The sequence below is a fragment of the Gekko japonicus genome, unplaced genomic scaffold (genome assembly GCF_001447785.1).
Source record: "Gekko japonicus isolate JY-2015 unplaced genomic scaffold, Gekko_japonicus_V1.1 scaffold961, whole genome shotgun sequence".
NCBI classification, from domain to species: domain Eukaryota; kingdom Metazoa; phylum Chordata; class Lepidosauria; order Squamata; family Gekkonidae; genus Gekko; species Gekko japonicus.
Genome location: NW_015175384.1, coordinates 405,124 through 430,083, shown reverse-complemented (window position 1 = coordinate 430,083; position 24,960 = coordinate 405,124). Strand labels below are relative to the sequence as shown.

Here is a 24,960-nt window from a genome sequence, read left to right as displayed (position 1 = left end):
GAGAATTGTGCGTCCCCTTCCTAACGCTATTACAATCCCGTAGTGGATTCTTTTTTGAAGTCAAGTGATTGAACACGCTCCTTCGGCTTCTTTTTCCACCCCGCAGTTTCAGAGGGCTGCTGTTTTAATTCTGTGAAATGTTCTTTTGCAGTGTCGTGTAACATGATTGAAAAGTCCACGGTGGAAGCAGCGGTTCTGGAGTGCAGCCAGTCCTTGGACGAAACCATGTACGTTGGCATACATTCATGCAGGGAAATGAAGCAAGCAGTGGGAACGTCTTGCAATCTGATTCTCTTAATTGCCTTGTTTTCTGTCCCTCCCTGTTGACGTTTCAGATTTAAAACTCAATTAACATTTCCCCCCTTCCTTTAGAGATTAGATCTCTTGCAGGGGTTGTAATTTTGTTCTCGCATTAAAATGGCACGTCAAGGAAGTTACATACCTTAGCCTAGGGAGTATCAGCTAGGAACTTTTAAAAACTGTTTTTTTAATGAGAAACTGTGTGACTAAATGCTAGCTTCCATTTTCCCTGTTATCCTTTATTAGCAGTAACTCTACTTTTTTTCTTCCCGATTTTTACAAGTTACCTTTAACTAGGGGGAGAAAAACAATTTCTGCTAGGGATGTGAAATATACTGGGTTTGAGACGCATATAATGATCAACTCATAGTGATTTCAGCTTAACTCTAAGACAACTCTAGCAGGGCCAGAGCCCTGCTTATATGCATGCAAAACACCCTACACAAACCCGCTTCCCGTGATAGGCTATTTACAAAACATTACTATTTGATTGGTTTATTCCAGAGTCCTGGTTGGCTATTGTTCTTGTGCTCCAAGCTCAGCCAGTCTCTAGAGTGATTCAATCAGCCAGTCTCTAGGGTGATTCAGTCCCAATACATAACAGGATGTTTTCCTTTTACCTTGGCGGAACAGGGTTTCTGTAGGCCTTGCTGATAAAAGCAAATTAAGAAGCAGGTGTCCTGATCCACAATTCAAATCAGAATGTATTCTACGTCACAATAGTGTTTGACAAAGACACATAGATTTACGAGTTGCAAGAACATGAAGGGCTGGGCCTGGAAACTTAATGGAGCGGGGTCCTGTTTTACATGTGAAACAAAGTTTGAGTACAGTGGCACCTTTAAGACCAACAACAGTTTTATTCTGGGTATAGGCTTTTCGTGCATGCACACTTCTTTGGAAACACACGAAAGCTTATAGCCAGAATAAAACCTTGTTGGTCTTAAAGGTGCCACTGGACCCAAACTTTGTTCTTCTACCCACCTGAATCTGTTTTACAGGTGGTTCAAGGTTATTAACCTAGAGACATTGAATTGTTGGTCCAGTTCTATGGGTTCAAGGCTCTTAGGCTAAAGATACTGAATTGTTATCATGTTATATAGATTCAGGACTTCTTAGTTCAAATATTTGCTACTTCAAGGGCAGAATATGTTTTTTTAAAGTAGAGTTTTAGTGCACTTTGTAATAAATGCATACATTTTATTTAATTTATTTCTCCTCATTTTCTCTCACTTTGGGTACCCAGCCATGGGGAGAGGTGATCAGGATTTGGAGCAGAAAAATGACCAGCAATGAAAGGGCTAGTGTACCCCGATACCCGTTGGCTCTGAATTTTGCTCCCCTTCCCATGCAGCTTTGCATTGAAGACTTTAACTGTGTCATTAGTTGTTGTAGATTTTCCAGGCTGTATGGCTGTGGTCTTGGCATTGTAGGGCCTAACGTTTCGCCAGCAGCTGTGACGTCAGGTCCTACAATGCCAAGACCACGGCCAGACAGCCCGGGAAATCTACCACAGCTAACGAACTCCGGCCGTGAAAGCCTTCGGCAACATATTTTATTGTGTCCATTGTGTGTCATGTTTAGTCCTGGAGACGAGTGCTTCAGCATGAACACAATGGTATCCTGGACCACTACACCCCCTTCCTGACACCCTATCCCCGCTGCAGAGAAAGTGAAATAAGTTCCTTCTAAATTTACACGTACAAGAGGAGGAGTTGTCTGCGGGTGTGTAAAGTGCCGTCAAGTCGCAGCTGACTTCTGGCGACCCCAGCAAGGGGCTTCGAAGGCAAGCGAAGAAGCAGAGGTGGTCTGCCATGGCTTTCCTCTGCAGAGCCTTCCTTGGTGGTCTCCCTTCCAAGTACTGACTTTGCTGAGTTTCCAACTTATGGCAACCCCAGCAAGGGGCTTCGAAGGCAAGCGAAGAAGCAGAGGTGGTTTGCCATGGCCTTCCTCTGCAGAGCCTTCCTTGGTGGTCTCCCTTCCAAGTACTGACTCTGCTGAGCTTCCAACTTATGGCAACCCCAGCAAGGGGCTTCCAAGGCAAGAGAGAAGCAGAGGTGGGTTGCCATGGACTTCCTCTGCAGAGCCTTCCTTGGTGGTCTCCCTTCCAAGTACTGACTCTGCTGAGCTGCCAACTTATGGCAACCCCAGCAAGGGGCTTCCAAGGCAAGAGAGAAGCAGAGGTGGTTGGCCATTGCCTTCCTCTGCAGAGCCTTCCTTGGTGGTCTCCCTTCCAAGTTCCGACCCTGCTTAGCTTCCAAGATCTGATGAGACTGGGCTGTACCATGCTGCCTTTTTCCCCAGGGGGACTTGTAAGGAAAGAGAAATCTATTCCTCTGCCGATTCTGGCATCCCCTCTTGCTGTGTGGCTGATTTCACTCCTTCTTTACCCACCCATATCTGATGAAGTGAACTCATACCCTACCACAGGTTTTTTTTAGTCTTTAAGGTGCTACTGGACTCTTACTCTTTTCTTCCACCCACCCAGTTGCCCTTCACCCATGCACCTGGTGTTACCTTCTCCTTGCCACTTTAACCTAACTATAAATACACGTTGACGGGGTCCGAACTGGCAGAGACTGACCAAGAGAGAGATCTTGGAGTCGTAGTAGATAACTCAGGGCAAATGTCGAGACAGTGTGCGACTGCAGTAAAAAAGGCCAACGCTATGCTGGAGATCATTAGGAAGGCAATTGAAAACAAATCACCCAGTATCATAATGCCCCTGTATAATTCAATGGTGCAGCCTCATTTGGAGTCCTGTGTAGAGTTCTGGTCACCACACCTCAAAAAGGATATGATAGCATTGGAAAAAGTGCAGAAAAGGGCAACTAGAATGATAAAAGGGTTGGAACACTTTCCCTATGAAGAACGGTTAAAGCGCTTGGGGCTCTTTAGCTTGGAGAAATGACGGCTGAGGGGTGACATGATCGAGGTTTATAAGATTATGCATGGGAAAGAGCAGGTAGAGAAAGAGGTATTTTTCTCCCTTTCTCACAATACAAGAACTCGTGGGCACTCAATGAAATTGCTGAGTAGTTGGGTTAGAACGGATAAAAGGAAGTACTTCTTCACCCAAAGAGTGATTAGCACATGGAATTCACTGCCACAGTAAGTGGCGGCGGCTACCAGCATGGACGGCTTCAAGAGGGAATAGGTTAAACATATGGAGCAGAGGTCCATCAGTGGCTATTAGCCACAAGGTATCGATAGGAACTCTCCGTCTGGGGCAAGGGATGCTCTGTCTTCTTGGTGCTTGGGGTGGGGCAACAGTGGGAGGGCTTCTAGTGTCCTGGCCCCACTGCTGGACCTCCTGATGGCACCTGGTATATTTTGGCCACTTTGTGACAGAGTGTTCTTATGTTCTTAACCCTTTGTTAAACAATTGCTTCCTGGGTGACGGCTGGGAACCAGTGCTAGCCTGACAAGAGGTAATAAGAGAGAGCGATGCCGGAAGAGACAGGGACAGCATGTGTTTATTAAATGTATTTATTTATTAAAACATTTATATCCTGCCTTTCCTCTTGGTGTTGTGTTGCCTCCCCCCCAGATTTTGCTGTTTTTGGAAACTACTCTGGGTGGCCCAGTTGTGTAGATTTCTTGATCCACGAGTTGGGACCCCGTGGCTGATTGTTTATATGTTATAAGTTAAATGGTGATACAATAATCTAATGATACAAAGGATAAATTGACCAAGATGCTTAAACGTTTCCTGGAATACTGAAGCAAAGTGTTCCAGATGATTTGTTTCAAACAATGTTTTCAACGGTGCTTTTCCCCCCCTTCCAGAGTCCATATTTTCAACATCATTGGAGCTTTTGACATCCCCCACTACATTTACAATTCTGAAAGAAAGAAGTTTCTCCCGTAAGTTCTTGCTCTGTATTTCATTTTTATGCCATCATTCCTTTCAGGTACTCAGAGGCTGCTGCCACACACGCTAAGTAATCCACTTTCAATCCACTTTCAGTGCACTTTCAAAGTGGAGTTTTACTGTGTGAACTGGCAAAATCCACTTTGAAAGTGCACTGAAAGTGGATTGAAAGTGGATTACTTAGCGTGTGTGGCAGCAGCCAGAGTAGCATTAATTTATCCTTGCAAAAAACCCTATGAGGAAGGGTTACACTGGGATGCTGTGACTGACCCAAGGTCCCTGAGCTTCACAACCGAACTGGGATTTGAATCTGGGTCTCCCTCCTTAGTCTTTGTCTGGCACTCTGACCCCTACACCAACAGTGGCTCCCAACCCACAATACTTTTTAAAATTCCAGCTCAGGTGTAGCCTGTAGTGTGGAAATGCAGTAATGTTCTCAACCTAACAATGTCCAGCCTGGGGATCCCCAACCTTTCTGAGCCTGCAGGCACCACTGGAATTCTGACCCTGGATGGTGGGCTCAACGACAAAATGGCTGCCATAAGAGGCAGAGCCAGTGGCAAAATGGCCGTCACAAGAGGTGGAGCCGATTATAAAATGGCTGTCACAGAAGGCAGAGCCAATGACAAAATGGCTGTCACAAGAGATGGAGACAATGACAAAATGGCTGTCACAAGAGGCGGAGCCAATGACAAAATGACTGTCACAAGAGGCGGAGCCAGTGACAAAATGGTCGTCGCAAGAGGTGGAGCCAATGACAAAATGTAATTCTTCGGTTTAACTCTTTAGCTCAAAGAGTAACTCTTCAGCATTTCAGAGAGAAGCTGTGTTTAACAAGATGCCTCTTAAAGAGAGTATCGTTTAAAAATATTTTCTTGCATAAAAATTTATTTTTATTTATTTATTTATTAGTTTAACTTCTACCCCGCCTTCCCTGCTGTAGCGGCTCAGTTATTTAGAGTCAGACAGTGAAGATCCTTGCGGTGGGGTGGCCGCTGCTACCAAAGCAGCTTTTGGAAATCTTCACAGGCCCCGGTCACATGGAGCATTAGCCACGCTAGAGAGACGGCAGATAGGCGGATTTTCCGGGCGCGATCTCACCGCCACATCTGAGAAGCGTAGAGCTCCCGTGGCTCAACTGAGGCTTCTCGCCGAAGATGCGCAGCAAAAAACTAGTACCTCAGAGGTACTAGTTTCTGGAAACCACGGGGCAAGGGCGGGCATCTGATCGCGTTTCCGGTGGCATCCGGCGGCCGCCCATGCCCCAGAAAAAGGCCCCCCCCCCCCGAAGTCTCCAGGGATGCGCACAAGCACCCAACGGGGCATGCACATACTTCAGGTTAAGAAAAACAAAACACAACCCCGTTTGCCGTGCCGCGCCGCTTCTTTGGCGCATTGTGTGATCGGCACCTCCCCCCTAACCACAGGACCTCGACGGGACCCCGAGGGGATGCCTGATTGCGCAGTCGCGCGTTATTTCGCTGCGGGGCAAACAGCCATGCCTCCCCCCTGCGATATCCGGCCCGTGTGACCGGGGCCACAATCAGTCAGATCTCCAGCAATGCTCCCTCTAAGCTGTGGAGCCTTGTGAGCAAAAATTCTGCTTTGTGAGCGACTGGCATTAAAGTTGTGAACGAGCAATTTGGCTACTGCATAAATTAATTTGCTCTAGAGCCGTCCCTCCCTGAGCTAAGATAAAAATGTGTGAGCTGGAGGCTAAAAAACTGAGCTAGCTCACACTAACTCAACTTAGAGGGAACATTGATCTTCATTGTCCAATCAGAAGCCCTGCTGGGCAAAAGCCCCACCTGGCCCCGCCTACTTTCTGAGGACACTTGTTGGGCGCCAAGAAGGGTGTTGGTGGTACTGTGTTGAGGAACCCTGGTCTAGCCCAAGGCTTTCTAGATCCCTATTTTAGCCAACACTGGCTTAGATCCTATGAGTGAGTTCTGTGCATGCTAGATGGAAGTTCGCTCCACAGCAGAGACTTCTCCCTCTAGCACTTCTGTTTGCACAAGGACCAATTGCGCAAGAGCAGTGCGTTTTGATGGGCCCATGCACAAAGGGAAGTGTTAGAGGAAAAAGTCTCTGCTATGGGGCGAGCTTCCATCTACCACGCATGGAACTCGTTCGTAGAGTTCCAGCCACTGTTTTCAATGATGAACGGGTTTTACTGCCTTGAACTTACAAAAGCCTCTGAAATTCCTTTTTAGTCTCTCAATGACTAGTCACCCTGCGCCAAATGTATTCGGCTCTGCCAAGGATAAAGCAGAACTATTTCGTGAACGTTACGTCATCTTGCAGCAGGTGAGAAAAGCGATAACAGTTTATCTAGAGTAAAGGAGTTCTGTGCTGTGAGAGACGTGGACATTCAGTTTAATTAAAGAGGACAAAAATTGGGGTATGTCCAGAACTGTTATACTAACTGTTGCTTCTCACATTGCTAGATTTAATCATTCTATAAGAACATGAGAAGAACCCTCCTGGTACAATCAATAGTCCATGTATGTAGCCCAACACTGTGTTCTAACAGTGTTGGGAAAATGAGGGATTCAGGAACCTTTTCATGCACTCTCAGTCCCACTGTGTTTATTTTGGAGAGGGAGAGAAGCTGGCTTCCCAGTTGCAGAGAGAGAGAGAGAGAGAGAGAGAGAGAGATCTAAACTTCATTAATGATTTGGAGTTGGGAGTAAGAAGTGAAGTGGCTAAATTTGCGGATGATACGAAGTTGTTCAGGGTGGTGAAAACCAGTGAGGATTGTGAGGCACTCCCAAGGGATCTGTCAAAGATGGGCAAGTGGGCGTCAACATGGCAAATGGGGTTCAATGTGGCCAAGTGCAAGGTGATGCACATTGGAGCCAAAAATCCTAAATATAAATACAAATTGATGGGGTCTGAACTGGCAGAGACTGATCAAGAGAGAGATCTTGGAGTTGTAGTAGATAACTCACTGAAAATGTCGAGACAGTGTATGACTGCAATAAAGAAGGCCAATGCTATGCTGGGGATTATTAGGAAGGGTATTGAAAACAGATCAGCCAATATCATAATGCCCCTATATAAATCAATGGTGCGACCTCATTTGGAATACTGTGTGCAATTCTGGTCACCACACCTTAAAAAAAGATATTATAGCTTTGGAAAAAGTGCAGAAAAGAGCAACTCAAATGATAAAAGGGTTGGAACACTTTCCCTATGAGGAAAGGTTAAGGCACTTAGGGCTCTTTAGCTTGGAGAAACGACGACTGAGGGGTGACATGATTGAGGTTTATAAGATTATGCATGGGAAAGAGCAAGTAGAGAAAGAGGTACTTTTCTCCCTTTCTCACAATACAAGAACTCGTGGGCACTCCATGAAATTGCTGAGCGGTCGGGTTAGAACGGATAAAAGGAAGTACTTCTTACCCAAAGAGTGATTAACACTTGTAATTCACTGCCACAGGAAGTGGTGGTGGCTACAAGCATGGACGGCTTCAAAAGGGAACTAGATAGGCATATGGAGCAGAGGTCCATCAGTGGCTATTAGCCACAAGGTATAGATAGGGACTCTGGGGCAAGGGATGCTCTGTCTTCTTGGTGCTTGGGGGGGGGGTCAACAGTGGGAGGGCTTCTAATGTCCTGGCCCCACTGGTGTACCTCCTGATGGCACCTGGTATTTCTGGCCACTGTGTGACACAGAGTGTTGGACGGGATGGGCCTTTGGCCTGATCCAACATTGGCATCTCTTATGTTCTTATGTTTAAACTGAAACTCAGTTTATTCCATTACACACTCTTAAGTCAGAAAACAATTTCAGTATTCAACATAGAATATCTCAACAACCCCGATACATCAACCATGCCCTTGTAATTCTAAAAGGATATCCTTGGTTGCTCTGCCAAGACCCATAATGGAAGGGTGGCTGGCCAGAACAACAAGGAACGAAACTAAATCCAGACATTCAGGACCCTTTTCAAATTACAGGGCTAATATAACCGTCAGTCAAGTCTGTGACGAGCATTTGACATTCGTCTCTGACATACATGGCAAAGTCAGCCCTTTCTGTCTCTATGGCCAGGGAGGTCAAGGAAAGCTGGGTTCAGCCAGGTTGACTCAGAGAGTCCCAGGAAGCTCAGCTTCAGAGACTCTTATCTATTTAGAATTTGATAATGTATAAACATTCCAAAAGGCAAAAGTCATGTAAGGCAAAAGGCATGTACCAGCATTATCTGTATTCGAAGGCCACAGCACTTTGCAGAGTCCTGAAGCCTCCTGGGAAACAGAACCACAGATTCCACTACAGAGGCTAATTGCTATAGAAATTAACGTATCAGAGGTTTAAAAGTGGACTGAGGCTCAATCCAGCCCTAATTCCGCGACAAACAGCATCCAGCCTGTGCTTCTGAGAAGCCCTTAAGTGTGGCATGAAAGCAACAGTTTATTCCCCCCTTTCAACCACTTGCCAAGACATTTTTTCCCCTCCAGCATGTAAAGACAGATAATCACAGTCAATAGGCTTAGAGCAGGAGTCCCCAACCTTTGTGAGGTGTGGGCACCTTTGGAACTTGGAGAGAGAAGAGAAGAGAAGAAGAGATTGGATTTATACCCCGCCCTTCACTACCCGAAGGAGTCTCAGAGCGGCTTACAAACTCCTTTCCCTTCCCCTCCCCACAACAGACACTCTGTGAGGGAGGTGGGGCTGAGAGAGCTCTGACAGAAACTGCTCTCTTTCAAGAACAGCTGTGCCAGAACCAATGCTCCCTCTTAGCTGTGGAGTCTTGTGAGCAAAAATTCTACTTTGTGAGCTACTGGCAATAGAGTTGTGAGCGAGCCATTTGGCTACTGCATAAATTAGTTTGCTCTGGAGCCATCTTTCCTGAGCAAAGACAAATGTGTGAGCGGGAGGCTAAGAAACTGTGAGCCAGCTCACACTAACTCAGCTTAGAGGGAACACTGGCCAGAACTATGGCTTGCCCAAGGTCATCCAGCCAGGCGCAAGTGGAGGAGTCCCAGATTAGAGTCCGCGCACTTAACCGCTACACCAAACTGGGAATGGTGAGCAATGTTCCCTCTAAGCTGTGGAGTCTTGTGAGCAAAAACTCTACTCTGTGAGCGACTAGCATTAAAGTTGTGAGCGAGTGATTTGTCTACTGCATAAATTAGTTTGCTCTGGAGCCCTCCTTCGTGAGCTAAGACAAAAATGTGTGAGCCGGAGGCTAAAAAACTGTGAGCTAGCTCACCCTAACTCAGCTTAGAGGGAACACTGATGGTGAGCGCCACTCTCCTCACACCTCTGGGAAAGAAGGGAAGCCCGAAGGAATGGAGCCACACAGGTGTTCCCCAGGCCTCCTGATCCTCCAGTGGAAAACCCTTTCATTTGAATGCAGGCAGCCAATAACAAGCCCTGCCGCTCTCTGAAAAGCTTGGCTAGCACCAAGGGAAGCAGGGGCGGGTTCCATGGTGCCCCAGTTCCCCCGGGTGAGGTACGGGGGTGGGGCACATGATGAAGCCCCGCCCCCTGCTTCCGGCCACCCTGCTTCCAGCCCTCATTCTGCCAGGAGGCGGCAGGAGAAGAGGGAGGGTAAGTTGCTTCCTCCCTGCCTCTCCCCACCCCTGCCTGCCTGGGGCCAGGGAGGGCCTTCGCGGGGCTTCCTTGCACTCCCGCCGGCCTTGCAGGTCCACCGCCGGGCCCCTCATGGGGCTCGGCAGTTGAGCTGCAAGGCCGGCAGCGGCCAGGACCGTTGGGGGCGGGGAGTGTGGCCTTATGACACACTTCCGGTGATGTCAGGGGGTGTGGCGTATGCTAATGAGTTATGCTAATGAGTCCCCCTAGCTCTTTTTCTACGAAACGACCCCTGATAATAATTATTAACAATGAATAAGAAATTGAGAGTGCTATTTCACTTCATTCAAGAGGGAAAATGGTCTTACAGAACAGTCTTAAAAACACGTTCCTGAGGGTATGCCCCATGGAGCAGACCTGAGTAGAATTCAGACCTGTTTAGGATTGCTTTCTTGATCGTCGTTGTGTTGTGATGTTTTTAACGGCCTCTTGTTTGGAACTCTGCAGAGAACTCACAGGCATGAGTTGTTCACTCCGTCAGCCATCGGTACCCATCCAGATGAGAGTCAAAGTAAATTTCAGGTACAATAGATGCACTGATGTTGCACAGGAATTGTTGTGGAATGCTGATATTGTGTGATTTCGTAAGCTGACAAACTGTGGTTCGTGGGACCTCTCCATTATAACAGGCGGCCCTCTGATTCCGAACGGGGAAGCAGTTTTACCCCTTTTGCGTCTAAACGTCAGTTCTTGCATCAGAAAATGAGTCCTCCCATTAATATGTCCGACGTACGTTGCTATGATCTATTTTGGGTCACTGCGTGCTTGATTAATTCGTTGCCTCTGATTCTAGCTTAAAACGATAGAAACTCTCTTGGGCAACTCAGCCAGAGTCGGGGAAGTGATTGTTCTTGGAATGATAACCCAGCTGAAGGAGGTAGGCCATGCCTTGTTGGTGTCTTCTTGCATGATCGTGCTTTTCAGCGTCAATAAGTAAGGCGTACGGGCTTGCATTAGATAAGTTTATTGCGGTCAAAGACCATAATACAACCAATACAGTTAATATAACAGTTATCAAAGCAATGATAAAATAATATATCTTGTATGACAATATAAATTATAAACATTATGGTCCCTCCACTCTCTCCTGATACTATAGGCTAACCAGCCAAATTCAGCCACCATGCGAGTAATATTCAGATTTTTATCTGCCAGCATAATTGAAAGGAGAGTCCCCCTGCTACACCCTGGATGTGAATTTATGGTGGGATTTATCAATCTCTCTCTGTTGTGTTGATATAATCTACAGTCAAAGAAGACATGTTCCAAAGTTTCTTCACCCCCTTTCACAAACACATTCCCTTCTCGTGGTTTTATTATATCTGGCTTCTAAAATGGCAGAGGGCAAAAGCATTGTATCTTAGGAGTATAAAAATTCTGTATTTGGCATTATCTAGGGTTTTTACATATGTTCCCAAAGTTAGCTTACTACATGTGGATAGATCAGATATTGGATTCTTAATTTTACTCATTTGGATCTGCAGTTTTCCATATCTAAGACTCTTTGCCTTATAACTGATTTGGCCTGTAAATATCCCAAGGAACGTATAAATTGTTCTGTGAGACTGTAATAGGTCAGTTTATCTTCTACTTTTTTTCTCCATAAAGGTAAACACCCTGCATCACAAGCTGGATGAGGCCAGTGGGCTTGCATTAAATTGTAACTCAAATTGGGGAGGGATTTGTCCAAGATATCCCATGCTTTGTGGGCCGAATGGAGCGGGTGCAGAAGAGGGCAATGAGGATGAACCAGGGCCTACGGGACCTGGGAATGTTCAGTCTGGAGAAGAGGAGGTTGAGGGGGGACAATGATGGCTCTCTTTAAGTATTTGAAGGAGCTGTTCCTGTTGGCAGCAGAGGAGAGGACTCGCAAGAATGGGTTTAAATTAAGGGCAGGAAGGTACCGGCTGGATCTTAGGGGAAACTTTTTGACAGTCAGAGTTGTGCCACAGTGGAATTAGCTGCCCAGGGAGGTGGTGAGCTCCCCCTCCCTGGCAGTCTTCAAGCAGCGGCTGGACAAGCACTCGTCAGGGATGCTCTAGGCCCGGGGTGTCGCACTCATTTGATATAAGAGGGCCGGATCTGACATAAATGAGACCTTGTTGGGCCGGGCCACGTGTGTCAAAAATGCCAGGTAGCAGAGATATAAACTTTATAAAGGGCACAAACACAAAGGTGGGGTTTTCCCCCCTTAAAATAAAAACATGCTTAAAACATTAGCACTCTTGCAATATTTTGTTTATTTAACAGTGTCTGATAACTGACACCTCTTGCTCTGAATTATTGCATCAAAATGTCTGCTGTTGCATTCCTGAGTGTGCTGTTCAGGTGTGTATCTGTAAGCTGCAAACCTACAATGACGCAGCAGCAGAACTGGAAGAAGCAGAAGACAACCAGTTCCACTGCGGGTCTGAGGGAAGCCCTCGGGGGGGGGGGGGGCTCTTCTCGCCCCCGGGCCGCATGTTTGACACCCCTCCTCTAGGCTGATCCTGCATTGAGCAGGGGGTTGGAGTAGATGGCCCGTCTGGCCCCTCCAGCTTCTTGATTCTATGAAACAAGAGTATAATTTCTAATCAGGGATGTGAGTTTGTGGAGGATGCTGAAAAACTGGGTAGCTTGGTTTCAATTGGGTTTTTTTTTGTTCACTTCTTTAAGGGAAAGTTTTTCTTGGAAGACCCTACAGGAGTTGTCCAGCTGGACCTTAGTGAAGCAATATCCTTTATGTGTAACTTTCCACACCACCCGGGTGTATGTGTGTGAATTTCCAAACCCGGTTGCACTTTTGCGGGGCAGAGAAGTATCTCTACACTGTTTCCTCTTAGGACACTGTCACATGTCCCTCCAAAACTTACGGCTTTCTTTCTGTAAACAAAAAGGCATGCGTGTACAATAGAACCCTAGAAACCTCCTGATTTTGCCATTGCTCCCTTCAGCCCATAAATCATATTTGGGGTAAAAAAAAATACCCCGTGAGCAATGTTCCCTCTAAGCTGTGGTGTCTTCTGAGCAAAATTTCTACTTTATGATCTACAAGCGTTAAAGTTGTGAGCAAGCGATTGGACTACTGCATAAATTGGTTTGCTCTGGAGCCATCCTTCCTCAGCTAAGACGGAAATGTGTGAGCCAGTGGCCAGTTTGGTGTAGTGGTTAAGTGCGCGGACTCTAATCTGGGAGAACTGGGCTTGATTCCCCACTCCTCCACTTGCACCTGCTGGGTGACGTTGGGCAAGACATAGTTCTGTCAGAGCTGTTCTTGAAAAAGGGCAGTTTCTGTCAGAGCTCTCAGCCCCGCCTGCCTCACAGAGTGTCTGTTGTGGGGAGGGGGAGGGAAAGGAGTTTGTAAGTCGCTCTGAGACTCCTTTGGGTAGTGAAGGGTGGTGTATAAATCCAATCTCCTCCTCCTCCAGTTTGGTGTAGTGATTAAGTGCGCGGACTCTAATCTGGGAGAACTGGGTTTGATTCCCCACTCCTCCACTTGCACCTGCTGGATGACCTTGGGCAAGCCGTAGTTCTGGCACAGCTGTTCTTGGAAAAAGGCAGTTTCTGTCAGAGTTCTCTCAGCCCTACCAACCTCACGGGATGTCTGCTGTGGGGAGGGGAAGGGAAAGGAGTTTGTAAGCCTTTGGGTAGTGAAGGGCGGGGTATAAATCCAATCTCTTGTTCTTCTTCTTATTCTAAAAAACTGTGAGCTAGCTCACACCAACTCAGCTTGAAAGGAACACTGCCTGTGAGTATTTTCCCAGCAAGCACCACTCCCCTCCTGATGGCCTGAATGACATCTGCTTCACTGCAGGAGAAAGAGCTTCTTGGGCTACAAAATTAGCCCTGGATTTGAACTAATGATTTATTTGTGTTGGTTACTGATTCGTTGCATTCTCCGTACGATGGGCCCAAAGTGGCTTTTAGCATAACAAATAAAACAATAAAAATGCATTGTGAACATTTTTTTAAAACAGTGCTATTCATTAGCAAAAGCATATGCCTTAACTGCTTGTACCAGTTCCACAGTGGCTTGTATACAGAGTCCTGTTTTGTCTTAACAGAAGGTAAGGTAGACAGTTTTCCTCTGGGGATTTGACGTGTTCTGCCGCTGTCAGGCTTGTGATCTTGGTCTCTCTTTGGGCAGTCTGTTCTTGAAAGCAGTGCAGTTGGTTTAACACTTGCAAGAAGAGCCCTGCTGGATCAGACCAGGGGTCCATCTAGTGCAGCATCCTGTCTCACATAGTGGCCAACCAGTTCCTCTGGAGGGCCAACAGGAGGGCAGAAAGGCCAAGGCCTTCATAAGAACATAAGAAGAACCCTGCAGGATCAGACCAGGGAGGGTCCATCTAGTCCAGCTTCCCATCTCACACAGGGGCCAGCCAGTTCCTCTGGAGGGCCAACAACAGGGCATAGGGACCAAGGCCTTCCCCTGATAAGAACATCAGAAAACCCTGCTGGATGCTCATAAGAGCATAAAGGTCCTGCTGGATCAGACCAGGGGTCCATCTAGTCCAGCCTCCTGTCTCACACAGTGGCCAGCCAGTTCCTCTGGAGGGGCAACTACAGGGCAGAGAGGCCGAGGCCTTCATAAGAACATCAGAAGAGTCCTGCTGGGTCAGACCAGTGAGGGTCCCTCTAGTCCAGCATCCTGTCTTACGAAGGAAGGAGCCAGCCAGTTCCTCTGGAGGGCCAACAACAGGGCAGAGAGGCCGAGGCCTTCCCCAGATGTTGCCTCCTGGCTCTGGGATTCAGAAGTTTAGTGCCTCTGAATGTGGAGTTTCCCCTCAGCCACCATGGCTAGGCCTCGATAGACTCATCCTCCATGAATCTGTCTAGTCCCCTTTTAAAGCCATCTGTGCCTATGGCGATCACTATGTGGCCAACGAATTCTACATTTTATTCACTCATTGCTTAAAGAATAATTTCCCTCTGTCCATCCTGAGTCTGCTGCCCATCAGCCTCCTTGGATGCCCTCGAGTATTTTTGGAGAGGGGGAAAAAGTAAACTTTGGGATTTATGGGACTCGGTGACAGAATCTATTTGAAGCAGCGCTAGCCGTTTTAACGATTTGGCTGCCTCTTACCTGAGACGCCGAGAGAGATCTACGGTTTGCAATCAATTTGCCACCCGGGCAACGGCACGCTGAGAACATCTTTGCCTTTCTGCCCACGGAGTTCTGAGTAATTGGAAACAGTATATATCCCAGCGCTAGAGCAAGCAGGTTCAGAAACGTATATGTCTCCTTAACACATTACATTTTGTTCGGGAGGAACAGGACCGTAATTTTATATATACCTAGAACGGTGGTGATAGAAGCAATTTCAAGGTATGATGGGAGCCATAAACAAGGTCTGGTAGCAAGGCTCTTGTTTCAGAAATCTATATCCCGTGTTTCTGCACATGGTCTCCAAGGCAACTTGCAACTGAAATTAAGACCAGGTGAAATAGAATAGAACAATGGACCGTGTCCAGCAAACTGTGGTTGGGATTGAAGGAACGAGGCCTTTCTCCCTCTCTCTGCTCCCAGGAACCCCAAAAAATTCTGCCCCTAGAGTTCAAGAGCCCTTAAAAACCTAGAAAAATAAGACCATGTTCATGTGACGTGTAAAATAAATCACTGAAAGAGCATAAGAACTTAAAAGAAGCCGATCCTGGATCAGGCGAATGGCCCATCCGGTCCAGCACTCTGACACACAGTGGCCAAAAATACCAGGGGCCATCAGGAGGTCCACCAGTGGGGCCAGGACACCAGAAGCCCCCTCCCACTGTTGCCCCCCCCCCGAAGCACCAAGAACTCGTGGGCACTCCATGAAATCGCTGAGCGGTCGGGTTAGAACGGATAAAAGGAAGTACTTCTTCACCCAAAGAGTGATTAACACGTGGAATTCACTGCCACAGGAAGTGGTGGTGGCTACAAGCATGGATGGCTTCAGAAGGGAATTAGATAAGCATATGGAGCAGAGGTTCATCAGTGGCTATTAGCCACAAGCAATAGATGGGGACACTGGGGCAAGGGATGCCTTGTCTTCTTGGTGCTTGCGGGGGGGGGGGGACCAAAAGGGGGGGGGCTTTTGTTTTCTGGCCCCCATGGCTTCTCTTACATTCTTATGTCTGAGGCAAGGGATGCTCTGTATTCTTGGTGCTTGGGGGGGGGGGTCAACAGTGGGGGGGCTTCTGATGTCCTGGCCACTGGTGGACCTCCTGATGGCACCTGGGATTTTTGGCCACTGTGTGACACAGAGTGTTGGACTGGATGGGCCATCTGCCTGATTCAACATTGGCTTCTCTTATGTTGTTATGTTCTTAGGAACTCTCAATCTGGGGCAAGGGATGCTCTGTATTCTTGGTGCTTGGGGGGGGGGGGTAAACAGTGGGAAAGCTTCTGATGTCCTGACCCCATTGGTGGACCTCCTGATGGCACCTGGGATTTTTGGCCACTGTGTGACAGAGTGTTGGATTGGATGGGCCATTGACCTGATCCAACATTGGCTTCTCTTACGTTCTTAGGAACTCTTGGTCTGGGGCAAGGGATGCTCTGTCTTCTTGGTGCTTGGGGGGGGCAACAGTGGGAGGGGCTTCTGGAGTTCTGGCCCCACTGCTGGGCCTCCTGGTGGCACCTGGTATTTCTGGCCACTGTGTGACACAGAGTGTTGGACTGGATGGGCCATTGGCCTGATCCAACACTGGCTTCGCTTATGTTCGCTTATGTTCTTATGTAATACAGAGCATCACCTGCCCCAGACCGAGAGTTCCTATCTATACCTTGTGGCTCATAGCCACTGAGGGACTTCTGCTCCGTATGCATACCGGAAGGGCATGCGACAGTTGGGGTGACCCTGCAGAAGAGACCCTGGCGTGTGATCTACAATATCTGCAACCTGCGTTTGCTGGGTGGCGCATTCCCGATTCCCTCTTGGGCTGCAAAAACCACTTTGCCCTCCACCCTACTTTTGTCCCTGGGGAAGGAGGGACCCTTGTGGAACAGCTACAGGGGTCTCAAAGAGGGTCTGCAGTGGCGGGGGGGGGACTGACTGGTGGGAGTCCCTTTCTGTCAGTGGAAATGGAAGATTTGGTGCAAACCCTTGGGGAAGGTAACCACCAGTGCTCCCTCTAAGCTGTGGAGTCTTGTGGGCAAAAATTCTACTTTGTGACTCGCGTGCATAAAGTTGGGGAGCGAGCCATTCGGCTACTGCATCAATTAGTTTGCTCTGGAGCCCCATCCCTTCCTGAGCAAAGGCAAAAATCTGTGAGCTGGAGGCTAAGAAACAGCTGGCTCACACTAACTCAGCTGAGAGGGAACACTGGTAACCACCCCTTTAACCTGTCAAATTAAGAACATAAGAACTTAAGAGAAGCCAGTGTTGGATCCGGCCAGTGGCCCATCCACTCCAACACTCTGTGTCACACAGTGGCCAAAAATACCAGGTGCCCTCAGGAGTCCAGCAGTGGGGCCAGGACACTAGAAGCCCTCCCACTGTTGCCCCCCCCCAAGCACCAAGAATACAAAGCATCCCTTGCCCCAGACCGAGAGTTCCTATCTGTACCTTGTGGCTAATAGCCACCGATGGACCTCTGCTCCATTGAAGAACATAAGAGAAGCCAATGTTGGGTCAGGCTGATGGCCCATCCAGTCCAACACTCTGTGTCACACAGTGGCCAAAAATACCAGGTGCCATCAGGTGGTCCAGCAGTGGGACCAGGACACTAGGAGCCCCCTCCCACTGTTGCCCCCCCCAAGCACCAAGAATACAGAGCATCCCTTGCCCCAGACCGAGAGTTCCTATCTGTACCTTGTGGCTCATAGCCACCTATGGACCTCTGCTCTTAACATAAGAACGTAAGTGAAGCCATGTTGGATCAGGCCAGTGGCCCATCCAGTCCCACACTCTGGGTCGCCCAGTGGCCAAAAATACCAGGTGCCCTCAGGAGGTCCAGCAGTGGGGCCAGGACACTAGGAGCCCCGCCCAATGTTGCCCCCCCCCCAAGCACCAAGAAGACAGAGCATCCCTTGCCCCAGACTGTGAGTTCCTAAGAACATAAGAGAAGCCAGTGTTGGATCAGGCCAATGGCCCATCCAGGCCAACACTCCGTCACGCAGTGGCGAAAAACACCAGGTGCCATCAGGAGGCCCAGCAGTGGGGCCAGGACACTAGGAGCCCTCCCATTTTTTGCCCCCCCCCCTCAGCACCAAGAATACAGAGTATCACTTGCCGCAGCCTGAGAGTTCCTATCTATACCTTGTGGCTAAATAGCCACGGATGGACTTCTGCCCCATATGCTTATCTTAATTCCCTCTTGAAGCTGTCCATGCTTGTATCTGCCACCACCTCTTGTGGCAGTGAAATTGGGGGCACTTGGAGGAAGGCCTTAGTAGAAGATTTCAGAACACAGGCAAATCCATGCAGGAGAAGGAGGTGATCATACACCGTGGCCCCAGGTGTATTTTAAGTATAAAACATATTGCAAATTTTTTTTAATTTAGAAATACGATTTTATATCCTAGGCTGGTATGAAGATGGAATATTTCATGTCAGTGCTTTTGGATTCCCGCCTACAGAGCCTTCTGCCACCACTAGGTAAAAATGATGAGCAGCTTGCTGCTGAAGACTGCTGAAGAGCGCGAGCCCATCTGCCTTCTGTTTGTGCAGCCCTTCCCACCACAGGGCAAGAGTGTGCCTTTGGGGAGAGGCCGTGGCCCACTGGCAGAGAGCACGTGCTTTGCATGCAGGAGGTCCCAGGTTCGATCCCCGGCATCTCCAGTTAAAAGGATCGTGCAGTAGGTCAGGTGAAAGACCTCAGCCTGAGACCCTGGAGAGACAGTAGGCAATACAGACCTCGATGGACCAAGGGTCTCAGTTAGTATGAGGCAGCTTCATGTGTACAGCTGAATTTGGGGGAGGGGCCATGGCTCAACGGTAGAGCATGTGCTTTGCGTGTGGAAGGTCCCAGGCTCCATGGAACGGCGTGGAACAGCGGTCACTATGGGTGTGGAGGGGGAGGTGTTTGTGAATTTCCTGCGTTGTGCAGGGGGGTGGACTAGATGACCCTGGAGGTCCCTTCCAATTCCAGTTCTTTAAGGTGCTACTGGACTTGAATCCTGATTTGCAGATATTTTATGCTATGAGGGTTTGTTAACTTGGTTATAGGAGTTGGTAATGAGACTAGAAATCATAGTAGTTTAAAGTCCTGCTCCAGCCTAACAGTAAATCACACACTGAGAACCATGGTCTCTGAGGTGCTACTAAGGAGAGCCAGTCTGGTACAGTAGTTAGGAGTGCAGACGCTAATCTGGGAGAACCGGGTTTGATTCCCCACTTCTCCACAAGCAGCTGCTGGTGTGACCTTGGGTCAGTCACAAGTTCTTTCAGAGCTGTTCTCCCAAGAGCAGTCCTTGAAAGAGCTCTCTCAGCCCCACCTACCTCACAGACAATGTTCTTTCTGAGTTAGTGTGAGCTATCTTACAGTTTTTTAGCCTCTTGCTCACACATTTTTGCCTTAGTTCAGGAAGGATGGCTCCAGAGCAATCTAACTTATGCAGTAGCCAAATCACTCACTCACAACCAATGCTCCCTCTAAGCTGTGGAGTCTTGTGAGCAAAAATACTACTTTGTGAGCTATGGGCAAGTTGTGAGCAAGCAATTTGTCTACTGCATAAATTAGTTTGCTCTGGAGCCATCCTTCCTGAGCTAAGACAAAAATGTATGAGCCAGAGGCTAAAAAACTGTGAGCTAGCTCACACTAACTCAGCTTAGAGGGAACACTGCCCAGAACCTTAATGCCAGTAGCTCACAAAGTAGAATTCTTGCTCACAAGCCTCCACAGCTTAGAGGGAGCATTGCTTACAGGGGGTCTGTTGTGGGGAGAGGAAGGGAAGGAGATTGTAAACCACTCTGAATGAAGTTGTTGTTGAGTCACATGGAGTCCGACTCTTTGCCACCCCATGGACCACATCACACGAGGCCCTCCTGTCTTCCGTCATGCTCCGGAGTTTGCTTAATTTTATGTTCATTGCATCGCTAACACTGTCTAACCATCTTATCCTTTGCCGTCCCCGTCTTCTTTGACTTTCAGTCTTTCCCAGCATCAGGGTTTTCTTGTCCAGTGAGTGCTCCCTTCTCATTGGGTGGCCGAAGTATTTGTGAAGGGTGGGGTATAAATCCAATCTCCTCCCCTCCTCCTCTCAAATCTTACTGAGAACATGGTTTTGGGATAAAAAGGTGCTTCCATGGAGCCTGCTAGTCTTTGCTTTTCATTTCTGTAGGGCGTATTATGGAAACACAAACTTCTTTGGAGGGCCCTCTTCAACCTCCGTAAAAGCTTCTGCCAAACTGAAACAGCTGGAGGAGGAGAATGAAGACGCCATGTTCGTATTCCTTTCCGATGTTTGGCTGGACCAAGTGGAAGTGTTGGAGAAACTTCGCATCATGTTTTCAGGTAGCTCTGTTTGCTGAAACCCTGTGGGAAGAGGCACTTGGGACCCTTTGGTTCAGAAACAGAAGAGAGGCACACGATTGACGTTCATCAAGTTATAAATGACAGAGGGAAATCCTTTTGACCTCTGTCGTAATGTTAAAACTTGGGGCTACTTGCCCTGACCTGGATGGCCCAGGCAAACCTGATCTCGTCAGAACTTGGAATCCAAGCAGGGACGACCCTGGCAAGTAATTGGAAGGGAGACCTCCCAGGAAGTCCGGGGCTCAGGACGCAGGGGCAGGATATCAAAGCCACCTCTCTGAAACGTCAAAACCCCATTTGGGGTCATCAGAAGTCGCCATGACTTCCAGGCATGCAAGCACACTCACACATCCACACACAAATACCCACAAAAAACCCCCTTGGGATTACCCAAAGAAATTAAGAAGAGAAGATATTAGATTTATACCCCGCCCTTCTCTACCCGAAGGAGTCTCAGGGCAGCTTACAAACTCCTTTCCCTTCCCCTCCCCACAACAGATCCCCTGGGAGGTAGGTAGGGCTGAGAGAGCTCTTGACAGAAACTGCTCTTATTCAAGGACAGCTCTTATCAGAACTATGGCTTGCCCAAGGTCATCCAGCCAGGTGCAAGTGGAGGAGTGGTGGAATCAAACCCGGTTCTCCCAGATTAGAGTCCTCGCACTTCACCACTACACCAAACTGGCAGTAAGTTCCGGACAGAGGAAAGGAAGGCTGTGATAATGTCCACTAACTTAGTTTTTTCAAAAGGATTAAACAAGGGAAGGGTCGTGGCTCAGGGGCAGAGCACCTGCTTGGTGTGCAGAGGTTTTCTTGGTTCAGTCCCTGTCACCTGCACCTAAAATGTCCTGGCATTCGATGATGTGAAAGACCTGCCTGAGAACCCGGAGAGCGACCGCCAGTCTGAGTAGAGAGTAGAAGAAGAAGAAGAAGAAGAGATTGGATTTATACCCCGCCCTTCACTACCCAAAGGTGTCTCAGAGCGGCTTACAAACTCCTTTCCCTTCCCCTCCCCACCACAGACACCTTGTGAGGTGGGTGGGGCTGAGAGAATTCTGACACAAACTGCTCTTTTTCAAGGACAGCTGCAGAGCTTGCGACTGACCCAAGGTCACATCAGTAGGTGCGAGTGGAGGAGTGGGGAATCAAACCCGGTTCTCCCAGATTAGAGTCCGTGCACTTAACCACTACACCAAACTGGCTCTCAGTACTGACTGTGATGGACCAAAGGTCTGATCCAGTATAGGGCAGTTTCATGGTACAGCTCATGGAAGAAGGAGTCTGTCAGAGTGGTGTAGTGATTAGAGAGTCAGACTAATATCTGGGAGAACCAGGTTTTAATCCCGCCACCTCTGCCGTGGAAGCTTGTTGGGCGACCTTGGGCCAGTCACGCACTCTCAGCGGAACCTGCCTCACCGGGTTGTTGTGAGGATAAAATGTAGAAGAAGAGAATGATGTGAGCCACATTGAGTCCCCATTGGGGAGAAAGTTGGGTATAAATGAAATAAAAAAATTAAAAAGTAGCCGTGATTGCCAAGTAGACACTGTTAAGAGGTCTTTAAAATTTTCAGAAGGCATTGCAAGGATCATCGGTCAGCACCTTTTAATGTTATAAATGTTTTATGATTTTATATTTACTATATTATTTATTGTTCTTTTACTCTTCTGTAAGCCGCCATGAGCCGGCCGTTGCTGGGAAGGGGGGGGGTATAAGTCTGATAAATAAAGAATTTATTTGTCGAGGCTTTTAATAATATATAAATTTCAGTTTCAATTATCTTTTTTTGGGGGGGGGAGTACCCGGGGTTGCTTCTATTGGCTTTAAATTGTAATTTTTTAAAATGTGACTCGTAAGTTGCCTTAAGCAACTTGAGGAGAGGTAGGTAAAAATATTTTAATAAGAGAAAGAGAAAGAAAGGCCAGATAATGAAACTGAAGCTCCAATACTTTGGCCACCCACTGGAGAAGACCTTGATGCTGGGAAAGATTGAAGGTCAAAGAAGACGGGGACGGCAAAGGATGAGACGGTTAGACAGTGTCATAGATGCAACGAACATGAAGTTGAGCGAACTTCAGAGGACGGCGGAAGACCGGAGGGCCTGGCGGGATCTGGTCCATTGGGTCGCAAAGAGTCGGACTCGACTGTGCGACTGAACAACAACAACAAATACTTTTGAACTCCCAAGTGCTGGGAACAGAGCGGTGTGGAGGGGTGAGGAAGGTGCGGCTTTCATGCCCAGCTTATAGACCAGGAGTGTCTCTGTGATAAGCTTTGGGTGCTGGACTAGACGGACCCTTGGTCTGATTCAGCCGGACTCCTTAAAAGCATTTTGGAAGGTTTAATGTAGGTGGTGCCCTGACCTGGATAGCTGAAACGAGCCCGATCTTGACAGATCTCGAAAGCAGTGTTCCCTCTAAGCTGAGTTAGTGTGAGCTAGCTCACAGTTTTTTAGCCTCCGGCTCACACATTTTTGCCTCCGCTCAGGAAGGAGGGCTCCAGAGCAAATTAATTCATGCAGTAGCCAAATCGCTCGCTCACAATTTTAATGCCAGTAGCTCACAAAGTAGAATTTTTGCTCACAAGACTCCACAGCTCAGAGGGAACATTGCAGGGTTGGCCCTGGTCAGCATTTGGATGGGAGACCACCAAAGAATACCAGGGCTCCTCTGCAGAGGAAGGCAGTGGCAAACCCACCTCTGTTCTTCTCTTGCCTTGCCTTGAAAACCCTATAGGGTTGCTAGACGTTGGCTGTGATTTAATGGCAGTTTCCACCACTGATGTAGGTGGCCACTTAAATAACCCCTCTTGTATGAAAGAGGGGGAAAGGACATTGGGCGTGTACCTGGACTTGGACTGAAACAGAATTATTATTTTCTTCTCCCTTTCTCTGGCTTGGTTGCCTTACTCGTTGGGTCAGCTTTAGTCTTCAGGCTTTTTTCTGCTCTGTTCTTGGAGGATAATATGTTCCGGGCTGAGGAATAAAGTAGAGGTAGGAATAATAATGCTGTGGGGGAGCTATCTCCCCCAGTTTGGTGTCGTGGTTAAGTGCGTGGACTCTAATCTGGGAGAACCGGGTTTGATTCCCCCCTCCTCTACCCGCACCTGGCTGGATGACCTTGGGCAAGCCGTAGTTCTCTCAGAGCTGTTCTTGAAGAAGAGCCGTTTCTGTCAGAGCTCTCTCAGCCCCACTGACCTCCCAGGGTGTCTGTTGTGGGAAGGGGAAGGGAAAGGAGTTTGTAAGATGCTCTGAGACACCTTTGAGTAGTGAAGGGCGGGGTATAAATCCAATCTCGTCTTCTTCATCATCTTTGTAGACGTCTGTGGTTAAAGGAAGGAAGAACATACCTCTTTGCAAGCCTCATGACAGTAACGATCCTCGTTTCTTCATCCAGGTTACTCCTCGATGCCTCCGACTTGCTTTTTCTTCTGTGGGAACTTTTCTTCTGCCCCATATGGAAAAAATCAAATTCAGTCACTGAAAGGTACTTGACATTAGGCACTGTATTGGATTTACAGCATGCAGCGAGGAAATGTTTGTGAGTTTATACCCAAAAGGCCTGTATCTCTGCTATACATGGCACCAGGGCACCTGCCGACACCTTTCATGGTGCCCTCCTAGTGTTTTTAGAAAGTGGGTGGGGCCTGATGGGGCTTTTGCCTAGCAAGGCTCCTGATTGGCCATTGGAGATTTGATCGGCAGCAAAACGTTTTGCCAAAGCAAAACGTTGCTTTGGCAGCAGCCCACCACCACTGCACAAGGATTTTCACTGTGTGACGGAAGGCCCCGCCTCCTGCGGCAGCCGTTTTGTGGTTGTGCCCACCACTCTGTGTCAGAATTCCAAAGGTGCCCATGGGCTCGAAAAGGTTGCCCCCCCCCCCTGTATATACTATAAACAAAAGAGATTGATAATTCCGTGTGCTGCAAAGTGTGTCAAGATCTCTCATGCCAGATGGGTTTACAGATCATAAAGTATGCCATGCCCAGCTCGGCTCTTTATATTTACCTCCTGAACCCTGAAAGATTCAAATCGGAGAGGGGATTGCCTCTGCTTGGTTTTGCTCTTTTGGAGAAAAAGTAACAGGAATCCATATTCTGTGAAATATTTGTGCACGGCTGAATGCTGGATGGGTACCTTCTGCCTCTGTGTTTAGGGCAAGAAAAGTAGGAGTAACTGTATCGCTTCACAGCAAATTTTTGAATATTGTGCCTCTAGGTTCCTTGAAAGCCCTGGCAGACATAATATGCGAATATCCCAGTATCCATCAGAGGTACGTGCTGTGTGCATTATTTATTTCGGGGGATATCTGAATGTGAGAGATGTGGATTACGTTTGTCAGTTAGCAGATGTTCTGCCTTGCAAAAAATTAGTCTCGGATATCCCTTCCTTTGTCCTTGACAATTGTTTACTTTAAAATGCTTTTATAAAAGTTCTTTTATATAAGACTTCAGTTTGGTGTAGTGGTTAAGTGCTCGGACTCTAATCTGGGAGAACCGGGCTTGATTCCCCACTCCTCCACTTGCAGCTGCTGGATGACCTTGGGCAAGCCATAGTTCTGGCACAGCTGTTCTTGAAAAAGAGCAGTTTTTGTCAGAGCTCTCTCAGCCACGCCTTCCTCACAGGGTGTCTGTTGTGGGGAGGGGAAGGGAAAGGAGTTTGTAGGCCGCTCTGAGACTCCGAGTGGAGGGTGGGGTATAAATCCAATAATCTCCTCCTCCCCCCCCCCCCACATTTGACATTTTTGGGTTGT

At 47.9% G+C, this 24,960-nt stretch overlaps 1 protein-coding gene across 1 annotated transcript in view; it reads left to right on the top strand.

Annotated features, from left to right (window-relative positions):
• Positions 1–24,960, top strand: part of POLE2 (polymerase (DNA directed), epsilon 2, accessory subunit) — a 54,901-nt gene that overhangs the window by 10,008 nt on the left and 19,933 nt on the right. The window contains exons 3-13 of the mRNA XM_015425602.1: positions 152–227; positions 4,090–4,167; positions 6,388–6,481; positions 10,224–10,298; positions 10,570–10,653; positions 12,432–12,488; positions 13,774–13,822; positions 18,262–18,334; positions 20,020–20,192; positions 23,604–23,693; positions 24,426–24,480. Of these exons, the coding sequence (XP_015281088.1) occupies positions 152–227; positions 4,090–4,167; positions 6,388–6,481; positions 10,224–10,298; positions 10,570–10,653; positions 12,432–12,488; positions 13,774–13,822; positions 18,262–18,334; positions 20,020–20,192; positions 23,604–23,693; positions 24,426–24,480 (904 nt within the window). The remainder of the gene's footprint in view (positions 1–151; positions 228–4,089; positions 4,168–6,387; positions 6,482–10,223; positions 10,299–10,569; positions 10,654–12,431; positions 12,489–13,773; positions 13,823–18,261; positions 18,335–20,019; positions 20,193–23,603; positions 23,694–24,425; positions 24,481–24,960) is intronic.